Genomic DNA, 19,288 nt, shown 5'->3' on the forward strand with positions numbered 1-19,288 from the left:
TGCTTGAGTAACTGCTTTTTGGCGTATCGTATTACCTGGATGTCTAACCTTCATCAACGCATGAAGCATGTAGTATTCCAGAAAGAGAAGCATTTTTCTATAATTCCAAAGCTTTAATTGATCTAACAAAGACAGCTATTGGTACCAGTTTTGCCTGTCAGGACGAGTTTTAACTTGCTTTCTAACTTTCCAGCTAAGGCATAGACCCAAGCCTGGCTATATGAAGAAGCAGCCTGACATCACCAACTCCATGCGGTGTATCCTGGTGGACTGGCTGGTGGAGGTCGCTGAGGAGTACAAGCTGCACAACGAGACGCTGTACCTGGCCGTGTCGTATATCGACCGCTTCCTGTCCTCCATGTCTGTCCTGCGCAGCAAGCTGCAGCTGGTTGGGACAGCAGCCATGTTCCTCGCATCGTAAGTTTGCACTCTAGACACTTCTCACTTGCCAGTCAGTAACACCTGACTAAGCAGCATACAGGTTCTTCAGTAGGATAAGTAATGCTACTAAGGGACTCTTGTTTTGATCTGTTACTGTCTCCACATTTGTGCTTGAATTCATATTCTCATATTTTCTACCAACAGGAAGTATGAAGAAATCTATCCCCCAGATGTTGGAGAGTTTGTGTACATCACTGACGACACCTACACAAAGAAACAGGTAAGCAAAAAGATGAACCAGTACTTTATAATTTTACTGATAAGTGTACTTGTACTAAAATTTGTGAAAACCCTAGCAGAGAAATATTATTGGTTGATTGACAGCAAAGTTTTGTTTCTGCTGCCACAGGTTCTGAGGATGGAGCACCTGATCCTGAAGGTCCTGTCGTTTGACGTTGCCGTGCCAACCATCAACTGTTTCCAGAAGAGGTTCCTCCAGGCTGCAAAGGTCAACTCCAAGACAGAAAGCCTGGCCATGGTAAGTTTTCTTCACTTTCCTGGTCATAGTAAGTTGGTCGGAGCTGAATGTTTTCACATCAAAAGTACTTACTAGGGTTCAGTGACATTTAGGTTCAAGGCCTGTTGCAATGAAAGTCCATAGATATTTTTCTTGATGGGTCTATGTGTGGCTGTTTTTGCATGGATACAAATAGTACCAAGAAGTAACCAGATATAACTAATTTTATTTTTCCTCCCTGTAGTACCTGGCAGAGCTGACTCTACAGGAGGGAGAGACTTTCCTGAAGTACATCCCCTCCACCATCGCTGCTGCCTCGCTCTGCCTGGCTCAGCATACGCTCAACATGCAGCCATGGGTAAGCTCACTCTTCAAGTTCATACTTGATAAGCATTCTGTGATGGTGATGCCAGGTAGCAATATCATCTAACATTGGTCAGAACAACAGCCTTCTCTAGGCAATCTTCTAGTTGCTGACTTTTTTGATTGATACTGATTGTATTTACTCCTCTCCAGACGCCGACCTTGATGCACTACTCGGGCTACACGCTGGCAGACCTTCTCCCATGTGTGCAGGACATGCACCGAACCTTCCAGTCTGCACCGTCCTCACAGCAGCAGGCAGTCAGGGAGAAGTACAGGAGTCCCAAGTAAGTACTGCCCCTGCATCCTGTTACATTTCTAGAATGGAGAGCACTTGCAATGTTGTTGAAGCGAATCCTATGGAGGCAAGGCTGTAACCATTGGCCAAAGGCCACCAAATGGTCACTCCGGCCAATGATTAGTCCAGTCTTGCCACCATAGGATCTGCTTGGACATTAGTAGGAACAGTATATTTCACTGTAAAAGAACTTCTGGCAGTGCAAATCTAGAGAAATTTCTTTGCCTTCACTCTTTAGATCCCTTCTTCAGTGCAAAAGTGCCCTCTTGCAGAAACTTCAATAATTGCATGGTTTCTAACAAAATGTTTCCCATTTTCAGGTACCACAGCGTGTCTACGATCCTGGCACCAGCAACCATTCCGACGGCATAATCATGTGCAATGCAGGGTGAAATTTAAGTGTTGTACATTTTGTGTAAAGACAAAAGATTGCTATACCAGTAGAACATGGACTGCTCCTAACCAAAATTTTGCTGCCAAACTTGTTCGCTGAATGGAGAGTAGAGCATTTTAGAAATGATCACTGAGGACGAAAATTTGCAAGTTTTATTTTTAGTATGTGTATGCCAATAAAAATGTTTTTAACAAAATGATTTTAAGTTTTTAGCATTTTATGATAGACGTGTAGGTTTGTTTGAGTGCAATTGCAATCAATCCAGGTTCAGGCAACTTGTCACTGCCAACAAAAACTTCCTGTTCAAATACATTAGAAATCTTTCGGCTGTTGAAATTTTCTACTTTGCTGAACAATCCGAAAGATAGTAATGTTAACCAGTCAAATATAGTTTGTGGTGAAAGTCAAATGTCTAGACATGAAAGAAGTCTCAGATTCCCTTTGTTTTAATTTGTGTAAAAAAAAATGGTGGTTAGGTATGCACATTCTGTGGGGAATCTTTGACATAAATGAAATGTTATGTGGAAGTGTTGGGCTGAACTGTTGTCCCTGCTACGGCTGCCACTGGCTGCACCTTGCGTCAGCTCTCTTCCTGTCCTTTTGTGAAATAAAGATGAATTCTGTTGTCAGTGAAGGAGCAGCCAGTGGCCAGCCACACCAGCAGATGCGCTTAGCTTTCCCACTACGGAAGACACGTTAGGGAGGAGGCAGATGAGAAAACAGCTTTGTTGACCACACATCCCTGCCTCACTGTGCATTTAGACTGCACGAACCTACAATAGTATAGCATTGAGTTTTGGTACATGTATGAGTAATCTGCAACACCTTTTGACTAGGGTAATGTCATCAGAAAACCCTTGAATGTATCTTTCCCAAAACTTGTGCTCCAGGCTAAGCTGATTGGTAGGTTTTAATGTACGGTTAACTCTGCCCTAACATGTCAAAAATTGCTAGGCCATCCAACACATTGTCCAAGTGGAACTTGTAAAGATGTACATAATACCTGGTATATCATGCTTTTGCACATAGTAAGTCATTCTGTGCATATCTGCATTGTATCATTTGTTTTACTTTGTTGTAATGTTACCCATGTACATTTGTAACTTAGTTTTTTTATTAAAGTTTTTATTAACACTATTTGTGTTTAGATCTGCATGACATTTAGATCTGCATGACATTTACTTAATCAATAGATAAACGATAGCAGATATCAAGGTCAAAATTAAGCTGTCTTAGTTACATTAAGCGCTTCACTAAACTCCTTAAAAAATTTAACGTTGAGGGGCCCTAAATGAGTGCATTCATCAGTGGGAGGGGCTGTAATGTAACACAGAAGATCAAACACTGGGAGCAAGGTCTTCACTGCACCATACAACTAGCACAAAAACCAGAACAATACCTAATTTAGCACCAATGATCTTTTTTTATAACTGATACATTTGCGTATAACTGATACATTTGCGAAGTAACTAAGACGAGTATTTATATGGTTGGGTTGCTGTTGCCTATGTCACATAAGAAGGCAGCTGGTGCACTGAACTGCCCCTAGGAATATCTTTAGGTAACGTCTCTCTGATTGTTCTGTCCATGGAGAGAGAAATTTCCCAATCCAATGGTCATTGCTTTCACATTCAGTTTGCTTAACATTGTCAAGTAACGTACTGACTAAACAAATGTCTTGCATGAATCATTACAAGTGGCAGAACTCTAGATCTTGAAGGTGTTGACCCATTTTTCAAGACCAAAGTGTTGAACCTTTCACTCGGTACTCATACACGCAACCTGTCGAGTGTTCCATTAGCTGTAAGTGATAACAAGGTAGACAGATCTTCTAAATGTATTTGAATGTTTACATGTTTCCCGAAAAAATTAGGGTGGGTAGGTAGGGATTCTTTTTTTTTTTTCTAAGACTTAAGTAGCATATCTATACAGGGGTTCGACTAATTATACAATACAGTTAAAGCAAAACTTGCATGGGGACACCTGTAGCCAATTGTACAACGTTTTATCACTAAGGTGTCAGATCACAGAGCTAGAAGAGGTTGATCAACTCAAAAGATCATCAATTTATTGTCCCTTGCAGGTCGGTTGGGAAACATTTTTTTCCTAGGTCCTATCACCAATTATCGTTTTTGTAACTGATACATTTACGAAATACTAGTAACTAAGACAAACGTATGGGTACGACCGTACGGCTGGTGTTGCTGTTGCCAACGTCACACGAACTTCAGACAGCAGGTGAATTGCGCACAGAACTACCCGTAGGCAGGGCCTGACCCGTAGGAATGTCTTTAGTTAACGTCGATATTTCTCCGAATGTTCAATCCATCGAGATATCAGATTTCCCGACCCAGCGTGAACGTCATTGCTTTCACATTCGGTTTGCTCCAGATGTTTAAAAAAAACAAACATTTTATCACATGGTATGTCAGAACAGTGATTTCGTACATTTAGTGCGCTAGTCCATTTTGTTGAGAGTGCTCCAGGCCGTTTGAAGTTGGGGATAGCACCTAGCGCCGACAAATTGGCCGCCTAAATGGTTTGCATGAATCATCACAAGTGGCAGAACTCTTTGGAGAAGGTGTTGACCTATTTTTGAAGACCAAAGTGTTGAACTTGAAATTTGTGCCGCCTCCTTGAACTCAGCTGTGTACTCATTCACGTACTCTGTAGACTACTAGTATTCCATTAGCTATAAGTGATAAGAAGGTAGACAGAAAAGATAAAACAACTTTTCGAAATGCTTTTTTAAAATCAAAATAAGTAAATGTTTTGAAGTTTCTCTTTTACACGAGGAGGTGGCCTTAGATCTAGCATGTAGACATAATGGTCTTCCATACACCATACAAATATTGTATCCCCAGAGTGAGAGATTTTGACGGCGCTTGAAGTCTCAACGTAGATTTCAAGGGTGTGCATTTAAGTTAACTCATTATTACAGTGCATATGGGACAAAGCTCGGTGTTTACTTGACTACTGGTTTAAAGTACGTATGTGGTATTTCTACAGGAGGCAAAACAGAATTTAATTTGGAAAAGAAGCGCACCAATATCATCAATATTAATTATTAGCGTACGGAATGCTGAAAATACGTACTGGCAAAAGAAGCCGGACCATGCACGAAGACACCGACCCTTTGAGTACAATGATCTACAATGGCATGCATGGAAACACCGCCAACAAAACGTGTCATTGTAGGCAATATATCATTTTACAAGACCCACAAAGAACCAAAACCTTGAGTAGAGAGAGAAGTCGGACAGTCTTTACAATCCGTAAATCAATACTAACGTTCTATGCCGGGTAAAGCTATTGTGTACTTGCAGTAGCCTGTAACACTTCATTTTCTATTATGGGAGGCGGGTTCAGTTTACTTTTCGCCATTGTTTGTGTATTAAGCCACCGGGATGACCACCGCACAAAAACGAGTAGCCAGTGAACTTTAGGTTTTATTCATTCCACAGATTGAGAGAAACTATGTATGACTAAGGTCGATCAGGTCACGGATACATTCGTTGCACACAAGCGGAAACGTGACGGTTAGCTTTTCTATCGGCCTGACAGTCCAGTGGGCGTTGAAAAGTTGGCACTGTATGTCCAATCTGTCAGAAAATCCAATGAACTTGTCAAAAATTATCTTAACCACTGACCAACGTTACAAAATGTATACTTTTATAGATTGATGACTTTTTCGTCCTTGAAATACCAGAAGATTAATACTACACACGCCACGACATTGTGTCCAGATTCCAGTACTCAGCCACTGTGGTTGGGTAATCATCTACCTGTGCACGGCAGGTAATTATTTACCTGGGCCGGCCAGGTGACCTCAGGTGTTGTTTTGTTTCCCGGGGGTCCCTTTAAACCGCTGCAGTGCGCATGCGTTGGCGTCCCTCGAAACAAACACTTCCTGGCCGGCGAGCGTCACTCCGATCCCCCGGCCTGCCCTGCCCGGACCACCAGCTAACCCGCGCCGCCTCCACCGCACTTCAGCACCACTCAGGCACCATGGCTGAATCTCTCCGCCGTATGGTCAACAACGGGAACTTCACATCCCTGCAGGACAAGCTAGAAAAGTGGCTAGATGACTACCACGTGAGTAGAAAGTTTTATTTTTAAAGGGAACTTTAAGCTGTGTGGGTGTGTGCTCAGGGGGTCGTTCGTGTCAGAGCTTATCAAGTGGTTCACCTTTACGACTATCATTTACAACCACCTGTCGCACTACTCGGCTGTAATTCCCGGCTGTATTAACGGATCATTATGGGGAAACATTAGCGCATGGACAGCTTTGATTACGGTTATTTCTGTTTATTTGCGGTCGAATAGTCATCATCAACTTAGGTGGAAAATCTGTTTTAACATGCCATGCTACATCCTGCAACATTTCTGAAACCTGATACCTCGCTTGATACAATTGTGTCGCGGATTTGTTACTTTTCTTCGCTGGAAAGGAAATGTTTGGGTGTTACTTGGGTGTTGTTGAATATTCTGTGCACGCAGAAGCTCTTTTGGGAGGATTGTTTAGAGTTTCTTCGTTGGTCTGGAAGTTTTCACAAGAGTTGGCGTCGTGACCCTGGAGAGCAGCAGGGTTGTGTTACGTGTATTAAGAACAGAAATGTAACGTAACCCTGGGAAACCATGAAACCACCTCGCCTTTTTTGTTGTCTGGTGCTAAGTCTTCTTCAGAGTTGTCTTCAAAACACCTTGCATCAAGAAGTGAAACAAAACCAGCAATCAAGGAGTTGAATGGCTTCTAGTGTTCCCTGGGGATATTTAATCTGGGGCTAGCGTAGCTAGGTGATCGTCAGTGACATGGAACGATCACCAAGGCTGGGAAATCCTGTATAAAATAGCCGCTCAATGCACCTGTAGTACTAGTAGTATATCGATTTTCAGTGCGCTAAGCTAATGCAGGCTAATGCAGGATTTTAGCATATTGGGGCGCCTTTTTTCTGGCATCAAGCGTGAGTCACCTCCGACTTGTGCACGTTGGCGTCGGTCCAAAGCCGAGCTCACGGTCTGCTTGCAGTATTTTCACACTTCGACTTCAAGGATTCCTTAAATAGTGGCCAACAATGAACTCAGACATACATCAACATTTTCTCTGGTATTTCAAGATGGCAGGTGGACGCATGGCATCATGGGTTGCCATGGACACGGGGCCTTATTTGCGCTTGACTGATAACCCGATTGTTGTCGCAGTATCGCCGTTTGTAAAACAAATATTAGCACACCGCACCGAGCTTGTATTACCTGCACATTTGATCGGTTTCTACTGGCCTTGCCTTCTTACATCTTTTGTCCAAATCGTATCTGACAGCCTAAGGTACGATACACAAGATTTCAAGAGCCATTACACACGTAGCTTTAAACCAAAACAGATCCTGAATATTTCATGAAGTTGAGCTTTTGTCTGTCCTGATTCATTACAGTGGCACAAAACTTGTATGTTTCATTTGGGTCGTCCGTTGTAGGTCTGCATCCGTGGTTTGAATGAATTATACAGGTGGTCGAACTGTGAGGACTTAACAGAGACATAGCAGGTCAAATCGGCTGAAGAACACCTTGTAAAGAAAAGAACAAAGGCAGGTGTACAGGCTTGAAAACAGCTATTGTGGAGGAACAATGCTGTGAGGCCCTGGAGATTTTCTGCATAGGTCATTGCATACAGATTTGTCCCAAGTCACACCTAAGGATTCAAAATACCTTCACTTTCTTCACAAGCAGAAGGCAGAGGGAATCTCCCATAAATTGTTGCCTCTCTGACTTGAAGCTTGAATGATTTTACAAAAAAGATAAAATCCAATTAATATGTTTTGGTGCAGAACATAGTTCTTCAGACACTCACTTTTTCTCTTATTTCTCATACATTTAAATATTAGGCTTTGAGGAAAAAAACTTATCTACCTTTAGACCCAAATTCAATAGCTAACCACACTAACCTTAAGAAAAAACAGATTTGCTGTAAACAACGTTTTATTTTTCTTTCCATTTTTTTACTTCTTTTAATTCCCAAAATCACAGAAAAGGCATCATGTAATGTCCAGTTAAGATTCAATTATTTTGTCATTTTATTGCTGTCATCTTAAGTCTCCGTCATTAAGCCTGTGTAAACATAGAGTACAGTAATCAGAACTGTTGTATTGGTTTTGAACACTTAAATGACCACGTAAGGAGGCAGGAAGTGGGATTGCAGAGCAAACAGGCAAACATCCAACAATGAAACTGGTACAGGGTAGTGCGTCAGTGACGTGTTGGAACTCAGAAAACAAAGTTTAACATGAAAAACTTTCATGCATTAACTTTACATTAGTTCCCATGGAAAAGGTTGACTGCTTAGAAATGTTTATTAAGAAATTCTATCTTGTGATAAAGATCTGGAAATCAACTAATAAACATGTCTTTTCTGTGAGGTTTTTAAACAATCAACTTAATTTCATTCAAACATCTTTCCCATTTGACATTCATATTTTCTGGCAGTTTTTCTCATAATGAGTGCCAAGAATTGAGATCAGGGAATGTGCACCACTCTTTCTCTACCCCAAATTTTCCCTCTTCCAACACTACACCACGTGTCCATTTTGTTTGCTGTCACATGAATCACTTACATGTCTGGTGGGAGCTTTAATCACAACAGGATGCAGGGAATAAAGAAATGTTGCCAAACAAACAATGACAATGGCAACGAAGGTGAAAACATCAATGAGGATGCCAAAAATATACCAGCACAAAACTGCTGTGAACATGAGTTCTAAAGCACTAGCAAAGGTCTTGAGTATAGAGTTGAGACTCTTGAGAAACAGACTGGTGACGATGCCTATGGCAGTCTGGTTGAGGATAACTAGAAGGACAGTGGGCTGAAGTATGGAGTTGACGCTCTCTGTGGTGAAAGCAGACAGCAGGTCGCCAGTGTAAGCCAGCACACACAAGTTGCACATGATGGAGTCCAGGTACATGAAGACATTCTGCATCATGAAGGGCACATGACTGGTCTTCTCTCCCTTCAACAGGAACTCGGTGTACACACCAGCAAAACAGGAACAAAATATTTGAAGGAGGATGTTTAAAATGCCGGTATTCAGACGAAAACTGAGAGACTGGCCTTCAAATGACACAATGTCTTTCACGTGGGTGTCGTAATGCATGTGCTTGACCATGCAGCCAACAGTCAGCAGCAACAGAGACAACCACTGCAGTTTGCTCAAGATCTTCTTGAACAGAACCTGAAAGACGACTCCTGTGATAACGACTCTGAACTGCAGCAGTAGATAGTAGGTGGTAGGATCATACACAGCCAGGTTCACAAACTGTAGATTATTGTATAGACAGTACAGTGAAGCTGGCACTAAATAAAGCAGGAGAACCTTCTTGTCCTTCAGAGTGACTGTCACCAGTTCTTGAAACGAGTTGTCCTTAAGATACAGCACTGCAAAAACCAGGAGCTTGAGAACCTCTGTGATCATGACCACGGCAACAGTGTTGTACGGGTACGTGTTGTCTGCTCTCCGGCTGGCGGTCACTAGGATTCCGTGGGTGATGAAGACTGCCATGTAGGTCGCGAACAGAACGGCACTCCATTTTGTTGGGCAGAGCTTGCCGCAAAGCCTGGGAAACATTGGTAGCCAACCTGCCATATCAGTCTTGTGGGATTGTGGTTGGTAAAATGCAGACTTTGTCCTCTGACCGTGTCACTGATATGGCCTCTGACCGTACATTGACACAGTCAGAAATTACCCTTGGAACCTTTTGTGTTACTAGGTACATAAGTATTGATGTAAAAGTTAATGGTACACCACTGGGACAGCCCAAATAACATCATGTTGGTCTCCTGGAGGTCCTAAGAGCTGGTGAATTGCATGTTACCCAGGCATTACTGACTGGTGGAATTACAATAATTCATGTCATATACATGTACTAGTAACCCAAGGTAAAATCTTTGTTGCCCAAATACAAAGAATTGATTGATTGCAGGCTTGTCACTGTCAGCTGTGCTATTATAACAAGCTAATCATATGTCATTGGTGATAAATGATACTAGTTATTGGAATGTCAATAAGCCAACAATGTCCACAGGTATAACCTTGGGTTTTAGAAGGAATCCCTCAGGGATAAGTTCTAGCTGTGTACCATTTTGAGCAAACATGCACAGATCTACAAACTAAAGGTCAGTCCAAGTAGTCAAAACAAAATCCGTCATAGAACAAATAATAAAATAACCTTTCATCCCTGGCTATAACCTATCAAAGCTATATAATTTTTTATATATATATGTAGGTCATCTTTGCAGAGTGCATGATGTAGTGAGCAATACATATTACCAGTATTCTAAATTGTAGACTTTTGTAGTGAAGATTTCGTAGTGAACATATATTACATTGTACCAGTATTCTACATTGTAGAGTTTCATAGTGAAGACTTTGAAGTGAAAAGATATTACCAGTTTTCTAAATTGTAGTAAGAGTTTTGTAGATTACTAGTACTCTAAATTGTAGAATTTTTCCCCAGATCAACACGAATGACCAGAATGTGGCGCGTGCCTGTGAGCTGGTTGAGCTGAACGCCAGGGTGCAGGGGCAGCTCTTCACTCTCCTCAACCTGGTGGCTTCAGAAGGTAAGTATTTTGCTATTATTGAAGTTAATGTTTTGGACTCAGAAGCCAAGTGAGGTCACTATCCCCCGAATGAGGAAGCTGACAATACAAAAAGTAAAAATAGAATCTAAAAGTAAAATTATTGTAATTGTACCTTGAACCTAGTAGATCTAACTGTAGTTATTGCTTTTTTCTAATGTCTTGCAAAAAATGTATTTATTGAACAAAGTCATTGTTTAATTTTTGTAACTTTATCACTAAAGTATTGTGGCCAAAGAGAATCTGTTGCTAAAATGCTGGTGAGCCTTTCATACAACATCCTTCCAAAGTTTAATTCTATCAAACTGTTATCCACCAGGTGGTCTGTATGGAGGGGTGAACACGCTGAAGAACAGGCTGCTGCCATGGCTGAGTTCAGGCTTCGCCGCCTCCGCCGCCAGCGTCTCAGCCGACACCAGCCTCGCCGTCCTGGCCGAGGCGGCCGACAAGGACCGCCAGATCACCGAGATCCAGTCTCACTACGAGCAGCAGCTGGACAACATGGAGAAGGACCTGCAGGACACCAAGGACGACGCAGCCGCCCTGAAGGCTGAGTAAGTCTGGGGCATATTTCGTTTTATGTGCTCTGGGTCAGGATGAACCCACTGCGTTTTTATTTCTTTCTTCTGAAGCATTTGTGGTGTACAGGAAGGCAGAGTAAGTCTGGTGCATGTTTCGCTGTACATGCTTTGGGCCTTGTTAGGATGAACCCACAGCTTCTACTGCTTTATTCTGAAGGGTTGGTAGTGTACAGGAAGGCAGGTGCTCAACCCAGTGATCAGATGAAGAAGAGACCATATTACTTCTAGTTGTGTTTCTTGAGAGCACTCTTTCTTCAGTCTTCATGATGGACTATTAGTCTATTACATTCATGGAGGGGTGTTAACATGTCTTACTTCTTGTGCACTCAGCTCTTTGGGACAGTATGGGCCATCAATACTGAAATGAGCTGGCCAAATACCAAACCTCTACTGGCCCTGATCAAAGAAACCAAACTTTCAACTACACTTTTTTACTAATGTTGATATAAAAAAATCTTCCAGGTTGGACGAAACTCGTGATGAACTGGACGATACTCGGAGGAAGTCCACGGGAACCATGATGGCCACGGAGGATGAGATTATCCGTCTGAAGGAAGAGTAAGAACTCTCTATACTTTATGCATTGCAAATAGTACAACAGTTTATACATTTTCTGCCAGGCATTTGAAGTGATTGCCACCATCTCTGAATATTACATTTCACTTAAACCCATATTATGTGGCAAGCAGGTGTTGCACAAATATGTATGTGTTACACTTTGTGGAGATAAAGGCCTAATTTGAGCTGAGCACAACAATTTTTTGGTGGTTAAACACTGTATTTAGGTCTTAACAATCAATAAACTCTGAGGATTCCCCACAAAGGTGTGAATTATTTCACGTTTAACAACCACCGTGGAGACCATAGTGAATATATTGGTGATCCTCTTTGTAGGCATACCATCAATGATAGTCTGCAGATAGGTCTTTCCTCATAGGTTATCACAAACAGAGTTGCATCCAACTTCTGATCATGTCTTGTGTGCTTTGCTTTGAATAGATGACTTTACTCTTGCATGAAATTCCATACAAAAATAGCCTTGTTCATCATCATTTCATTTTCATTTTTTCTTGTGTGAATCTTATCATTCATGTTGTACACAGCCAGGTACGATCCTTACAGAATCGGATCAAAGATCGTAGGCGGCAGTGAGTTTTCCTCCCATGGACATTTTTCCCACTAACACCCCCTCTTTTGGTGGGAAGGTTGCTTCCATGGCACTGGTGGTGGCTTGCTTGCTTCCCTTCACATAAACTGTCAAAACATCACTCTAACTAACGGTTTTGATTTTTTTTCAACTAGCTTTCTTGGTCTTCAGACACTATGCGGTTGGTTTGCTAATATGCTGGGCACTAGCGATCGAGACAAATGATGATATTATTCAAGTCGATACAGCTGACAAGTTCTCAAGCTATTTGTGAATGAGAAATTTTTGGTACATTTAGATCTAATGCAACAGTGCCTTTTAGGAGCAGTATATACATGTATTATATAACACTGACAGTATACAGATATGTACAATAAAAACTGAAATAAGTCAGCCACAAGTGTGCCCTCATAAGCTTGTGCTATTTTTTGGTCAGTCAAGTTTCCCAACTTTCAACGACAATGGGCAAAAGATAAAGACAATAGATGTATTGATACCAAATGTGAAATAATTCATTCCAAAAGTGCCAATCCCAGATGTTTTATCTATGACCACTGTAATTACATGAAAATGAAAGCTACAATTTTGTCTTTCTACTTCTCCATCAGGTTGAGGCTTACGAGAGACGAATCTTCTTCCCTGCGCACCAGGGTTGACCTGATTGGTGATTATGAGCGCCAGGTCCGGGTTCTGCGGGATGAGATCGCCATTCTCCGAGGAGAGAGAGCTGCACTGGAGAATGGGTGGGGCCTTTTTCTTTGGGTTCATTACATTGAACTACAATCAAACCTGTGCTAGTGGCCACTTTTTGTTGGTCTCTTAGATTGTTTTGCCTTGAATCCTGTCTGTATAGTGTCACTGTTTTTTTGAAGTCCGTATAGACAGGTTTGACTATTTCTGAAGGGGTATCACTTTTGAAATATTTAAGTAGAGTGTGGAAATAATTGATGTTACATACAAACCTGATGTTTCACAAACTCCTCCTCCCAGCCTGCCCGAGCCCCTGCCGCCCCTCCCACCACCACGGCCCGGCTCCCCGACCCACGCCAAGCTGACCGACTCTGTGCGCCGCTCGCGTCTGATTGGCCGGTACAACGATCTGTTCAGCATCGACCGTGTCGAGGCCCTGACCACCCTGCGCCGCTACATCCCCGATGACGAGGAAATGGTCCAGCGTATCGTCTTTGTAGGAGTGCAGGTCAGTTCTACAGCATCTGAAATGCACTCATATATCCACAGTCCAAAAACGGGTGTAATGTCCAAGTGGGTAGACTGTTGAAGTTTACCTTGCATTTGGTAGGTTGTGAGTTGAGTTTGATCCCTGACCAAGTTATACCAAAGACTTTAAAATGGTACATACTGTTTTCTCTACTACTGTACATACATACTGTTTACTCTAGCAAAACCTCGGTTTTTGACAAGCATGTCTTGCTTTGTTCCACAGGAGGCGTTCCATGCTGCTAAGATGGCATTCCGTGCGATGCGCCTGCGCGTGCGTAAGAACCTCGCCATCACCCACGTCGGGCCGGAGACTCTGGAGGAGGCTGTTCTTGATTACATCGTCAGGAACACCGACCTGTTTGACGTCAACGGTGCTGTTCAGGTGGGAACCATGTTTCTTATTTTACTCTAAAACTTAAGTGTCGAGCAGAAAAATTATAAAACAGTTAATACAGTAACTGTAAATGATTCCAGGCTAACTCTATGAAACCTTAATTTTGGGGAAGAAGATGTTTGGAAATATCAAGCAAGGTGATAGATAAATATAATGTTACATTTAATTCAACTCTGCAACAGACCTGAGCCAACTTTACAAAAGTGCCATATGTGGCAGAGACTGTCATTCTTGTGTAGGACTGTTCAGCAGTAGCCGAAGCTGTTAACATTTAGGATTTTACCATGCTGGAAGGAGACCACATATATATACATTTAATGTTTACACTTAACAAGTGTTAACGTCAACCTTACTCTTCTTCCCAGGACACCATCCGTGCCATGAATGTCAACCCTAAGATCTCCTTCCCGGCTGAGATTGACTTCAACCTGCTGCATCCGTTCATCCGTGAGGTGTGCCGCTGTGGCTGGGGCATGTGTGCTCTGGAGCCGCCGCTCGACATCTCACCTGCCACTGATGCAGAGCTGTACAACGAGCTCAAGTAAGGAACAGGACATTTCATTCACAAACCGTAGATCATTTATGACAGGTACTTGTTAGAACTAATAACACTTCATAGTCTCAGCGGGGGAGCATGATTACAGGAAATATTCCTGGAAAAAACATTAATTTTCCAGTTCGGACAAATCTCAGTCATGTTTTGTGATTTTTAAGGATTGTACTGCATTATGTATCTAAACAGCAAGGACATAAAACAGCAGAAGGTGTACAAATCCCCTGTCATGTTTGACACCATCCACAGAAGTGTGGACAGAAGGGCTGTTGTTTAGTTTGTCCAACTTCCTTCAGGATTACAGATTAGTACTGTGTCATTTGGTCGGCTTGAGAATGATGCTAACCTAGAAACCAGTATTTATCACAAGTCTTATGTTTTGGTGATCTCACTGTATAGTCATTACACACCTCAACTTTGCCTCCATTTGCATTTAGGTAAGACTAAATAACAGGTGTTTTAGGGATGCAGTCTTGCCAACATACTATTACTAGTAACCTCAACTTCTGAGCACAAGTGCTCAAATTGTTTTACAAGTCAGAGAAGAAGCCAGATATCCAAAATGACAAAGACTCTTTCTTCTCTAATTGTATATAATCAAAATTAGGACATATCAGAATTGTCATCACAAGCCATTTTGGTGTAAAAGTAACACATTGAACCTACAGTAAAAGTTGTCAATGTGTTATCCCTTTCGAGTTGTCTTATGTGATTCTGTTGTTTCAACAGGTACCGTAGGAGCTATGACTCTGAGTTCACAACTTATACTGTTGTTTTGACAGGTACCGTAGGAGCTATGACTCTGAGTTCACGGCTCCCCTGGTGGCCTATCACGTGTGGCCAGCACTGATGGAGTATGACAGGGTCGTGGTCAAGGGAGAGGCTGTGACTAAGAGGGGTGCTTCATTGGTAAGACCATCTATGTCTGAGATATAGGCAATGTCAAGATGTTGGCAGTTATCAACAGTTGGTTAACATAAGTAGGGTTGTTGGCAGAAAAAGCTGACATATCTATTTCTCCACATCTACCAAACAATGTTTACAGCACGTGTAGTAATACTTAGTCTAGTATTGAGTAATTGTCACTAAGATTTTGAATCTCACATTGATGTGAAAAGGCCTGCCAAATCATTTTCCATTTCATCATCTTATCATGCACTTATTTTATTCAAACATGTAGTTGGCATCTCAACATACTAGTACATTGGGCTTCTTTAAAACTTACATTATGTACATTGGACTTTTTATCTAACATTTGTTTGAAATACACTCATTTCTTCTACTGGATAGCTCACTCTTCCGAGCTCCATTTCATTTCTACATGTGTCCATGTTTCCAGCTTTTGCTGTTTCATTAATGATGCTGGTAGAAGCTAACTTGTAATATTAGTAGCTGTTTTGCTTGATGTTGCTTAATGTTGCAATGTTGTCAGTACTATTAACAATGTCAGTAATATTAACAATGTTAACTGCATCACACTGCCTACATTGATGCTTGTTGGCTAACAATAACAGCTTGCATTTTAGCTGCATAACTATCATTAACATGGTGTCTTTAGTTCTGTGAGGCTCTGAAGGGGTATACTGAACATTTTGGTGGAAATGTACCAAGGGGTTGACTAGAAGCACTACAGGTTTTCAATACTTGGTGGATTTGCTCGGTGAAAAAACTAAATGAAACCAAAGTGAAGTACCAGTACATCGTCATGTATTATTCAAACAAGTTAAAAAGAAACAGTTGTCACAAAAAACTGATATTCTGTAACAGTAAGACCCCATTAGAGCCATTAGTATGTTGTGTTTTCTGTGATGTTGTGAAGTCTAACCTTTTCTCTTTTCTCTCTCCTCTCGTGTTGTGTGACTCCTCTCCCAGTTTTCCCCGCGCCGTAGTCGGAGTCGCAGCCCGAGCCCGAGGCTCCGTTCACCAAGCCCTGTGGGTGATATGATTGGTTCAACACTAATGCAATTGACCAATCAAAATGAAGCATGATTGACCAATCAATGTTTAGTGTTACATGTAGTAAAGTATTTTTCTGTGATTAAAGAATGAAATTGATTTTGCATGATTCTTTCCATTTTCACTTCCTTGCAATGATTCTGCAACTGTTGCCCTATGTCTTACAAACAGTTACAGAATCATTGCCAAGAGAAGGATATTGGAACCTTGTAGTAATATTCTCTTGTTTTTAATGCATGACAAAGTCGAGGAAGGAAACAAACATTTTGTCTCTAGAAAAGGTTGGTGGGAATACTATCACAGAGACTTTAACTGAAAACCCATGTTTTGTTTTTCTGCTTGATATCTCAAAAAAATTGGATGGGAAAAATTTCATAGCAACAAATCAGTTTAAAAGGTTGCACTGTATAAAAAGGGTGGGAACATTTGGTACATATCTTATACTTAACCTGGGTACCATTCTGGTTAGTTCACACTTTGGACCAACAGACCAGGATGGTACCTAGGCAATCTTATACTACATGTATCAAGGTGAAAAGTCTTCGTGATAAAGCATGATACTAACATAATCATAGAAATCATATATTCAACATAAATCCATGTACATGTATTTTCACACAGAAAAAGTACGGATGTACCTGGTTATGTGAAGTACAGTCTCTAATGTTGCTTTGGTTGTTTGTTGCAGTCACCTCGCCGTGCCACCAGCCCGCGGCCCATGAGCCCCAGCAGGAGCCGCTCTCCCAGCCCCACGCGGTCGGGTAGCGCCATGTCAGTCAGTAGGTTGGCTCCCTGTACTTATAACCCTCACCCTTACACGTGTGTTCACAGCAGACAAAGGATATAGAACTGCACTGTTTTATGCAATTCAATATTTTACCACCAGCATCTGGCTACAAAGTTAGCAATCCTCCCCCAAAAGCAGTTGGAGCATCTAGTATAAAAAAGCTTAAAACGTGTGTCCATTGCAGACATAGGAAATAGAACTGCACTGTGGTATGCAACCCTTGTCAGACTATGGTACTGAACTCAATATTGTACTACCAGTGTCCTAAAAGAGCTGGCTACAAAGATAGCAAAGTCTCTACAAAAAGCAGTTGGAGCATCTAGTATAAAAAAGATAAAGTGCACGTGGGAAGTCATGGAGTTGGGCAGATAGTGATATTGATGTTTACATTAAAAACTGTACGAAACATTCAATCAACAGTCAAGAAAAACTTCCGAAGTTGCATACCATAAATTACTCATTAGGAAGGCATGTGATGTGCAAGATCTACTTTTTAACAATGCCATACCTCTGCTTGTCCAAACTACAGGTTCGCGCCCTAGCAGTCGGTCCTCACCGCGACCCTACAGCGCCGCGTCCTCCTACGTCAGCTACTGACACTGAACCACTGACGATGGAGCAGCTGTTCTGAGATTCGATGCCTCGCATATGGGCGTCTTTGAATTTCAATGTTACAGACCACCTACAGTAACTACTAGTATTTCCCTGAATGAACTCCAAAATTTACCTTCCAATACCTGGTAACTGAGTGTAAAAATGTTGGATATTTTCTATAACATGGATGTAAAGACCCTGCGTATAGGGTGTGCACTGTTACACATTCAGACACGAGTAAAATAGATACTCAAAACAGCAAAGATATCACAGACAGAGGGCTATAGTAACTTATACTGTGCATTTTGGATTTGATACAGAATTTGTGACTTTCAGGTTTGTTCAGCAGTCAAGCCAGTACTCAAATGATGATGGAAAAATGTGTAGAAATATCCAAATAGGAGTTCATATCTCTGTACAATTGTACATCTTGGCGTTTGTTATTACACAATAAGGAAACTTCTCAGCAAACTAGACAAGCCTTTCTCTGTGTGAGGAAATCAGAAGTGGTACAGAATTTGTACCGTAATCCTTTTTGCGTGATGAATGGAAAATATGTAGAGTTGATAATGACATTTTGTGTGGATTTTAATAGATAGGTGTAGAGGTACTTGATTTATTTTTGTTAATATTCACCATTGAGTGTTACTAAAAGCATGGACATCCATCGCTACTTCACAGTGTTACCAGTGGTGGAGGCTCATGACTACATATTCCTTCCAAGCAGATAGCTGTTTGCTGCTATGTGTGTGTTCAGCATTATGCACATTGATTCTTGTAGCATTATGCAAATTATTTCACCATATTTGGTATCTATAGAAGAAGACTATATATATATAGATTCTTAAGTTTGTACACGGGAGGATGGGCAGTATGTGAGGGAATTTTTAAAGTCATGAATGCAAATTTTGTTTGAGACTACAAATATTATAGAAAACAATGTTTTACTGTGGCATTGTAACAAAGTAATGATAATGTTCATTTTTAGCTTTGTGGATTTGACTGGACAACTTTTTCTCATTTTTTGTATACATTGGTGCCTTTTTATTTGTATCATACCATAAAACTTTATAGAAGACTTTTACTTTAAATAAATTTGAGATAAACTTGACAGCAGAACGCATGTCACGACAATATGCATGGTTGAAATGGGCAGTACGAATCAGAAATGTCCTCTATACATATCTAAATAATGTTTTTTTTCCATAGTACATGTCATATGTAATGAACATGAAACAGTTTGGTTTGTAACTAACTAGTGTGTAGGGATGTTTTTGCACCTTGTTTGACTTCTTGAGAAACAATAAAAAGAATAAAATCTTCTGAAACAATCTTTTCATCTTTTCTAACACAATACAGCTAAAAGAGCATTGAACATATTCTAGGAATTTATATGTTGGGTTATGTTATGTTAAAAGTTTCAACCTACTTTAATAATCACCACTGAGGCAGCAAACTTGTGTTTTCAAGCAT

The 19,288-nt window shown here is 41.1% G+C and overlaps 2 protein-coding genes across 4 annotated transcripts in view; both read left to right on the forward strand.

Moving 5' to 3' along the window:
• The window catches only part of LOC109467758 (G2/mitotic-specific cyclin-A-like), a 3,964-nt gene extending 874 nt beyond the window's left edge, over positions 1 to 3,090 (forward strand). Inside the window, exons 3-8 of the mRNA XM_019765809.1 lie at positions 162 to 417; positions 586 to 661; positions 791 to 919; positions 1,143 to 1,256; positions 1,415 to 1,548; positions 1,880 to 3,090. Of these exons, the coding sequence (XP_019621368.1) occupies positions 162 to 417; positions 586 to 661; positions 791 to 919; positions 1,143 to 1,256; positions 1,415 to 1,548; positions 1,880 to 1,931 (761 nt within the window). The 3' untranslated portion in view covers positions 1,932 to 3,090. The remainder of the gene's footprint in view (positions 1 to 161; positions 418 to 585; positions 662 to 790; positions 920 to 1,142; positions 1,257 to 1,414; positions 1,549 to 1,879) is intronic.
• Positions 3,091 to 5,831: 2,741 nt separating this feature from the next.
• On the forward strand, positions 5,832 to 19,143 carry LOC109467944 (mitochondria-eating protein-like). 3 transcript variants are annotated; one of them, XM_019766116.1, is made up of 13 exons: positions 5,832 to 6,048; positions 10,459 to 10,564; positions 10,902 to 11,136; positions 11,626 to 11,721; positions 12,267 to 12,311; positions 12,919 to 13,053; positions 13,301 to 13,508; positions 13,755 to 13,913; positions 14,291 to 14,466; positions 15,261 to 15,387; positions 16,351 to 16,410; positions 17,123 to 17,213; positions 17,751 to 19,143. In XM_019766116.1, the coding sequence occupies exons 1-13, from the start codon at positions 5,833 to 5,835 to the stop codon at positions 17,816 to 17,818; spliced, it is 1,722 nt and encodes a 573-aa protein (XP_019621675.1). In that variant the 5' UTR covers position 5,832; the 3' UTR covers positions 17,819 to 19,143. The 3 variants fall into 3 exon arrangements, with proteins under 3 accessions (XP_019621675.1, XP_019621677.1, XP_019621676.1); XM_019766118.1 differs by lacking the exon at positions 16,351 to 16,410; XM_019766117.1 differs by lacking the exon at positions 12,267 to 12,311 and having other exon boundaries at positions 5,834 to 6,048.
• Positions 19,144 to 19,288: the final 145 nt, after the last annotated feature.

The sequence above is a fragment of the Branchiostoma belcheri genome, unplaced genomic scaffold (assembly GCF_001625305.1).
Source record: "Branchiostoma belcheri isolate BF01 breed outbred unplaced genomic scaffold, Haploidv18h27 scaffold19, whole genome shotgun sequence".
Lineage (NCBI taxonomy): Eukaryota > Metazoa > Chordata > Leptocardii > Amphioxiformes > Branchiostomatidae > Branchiostoma > Branchiostoma belcheri.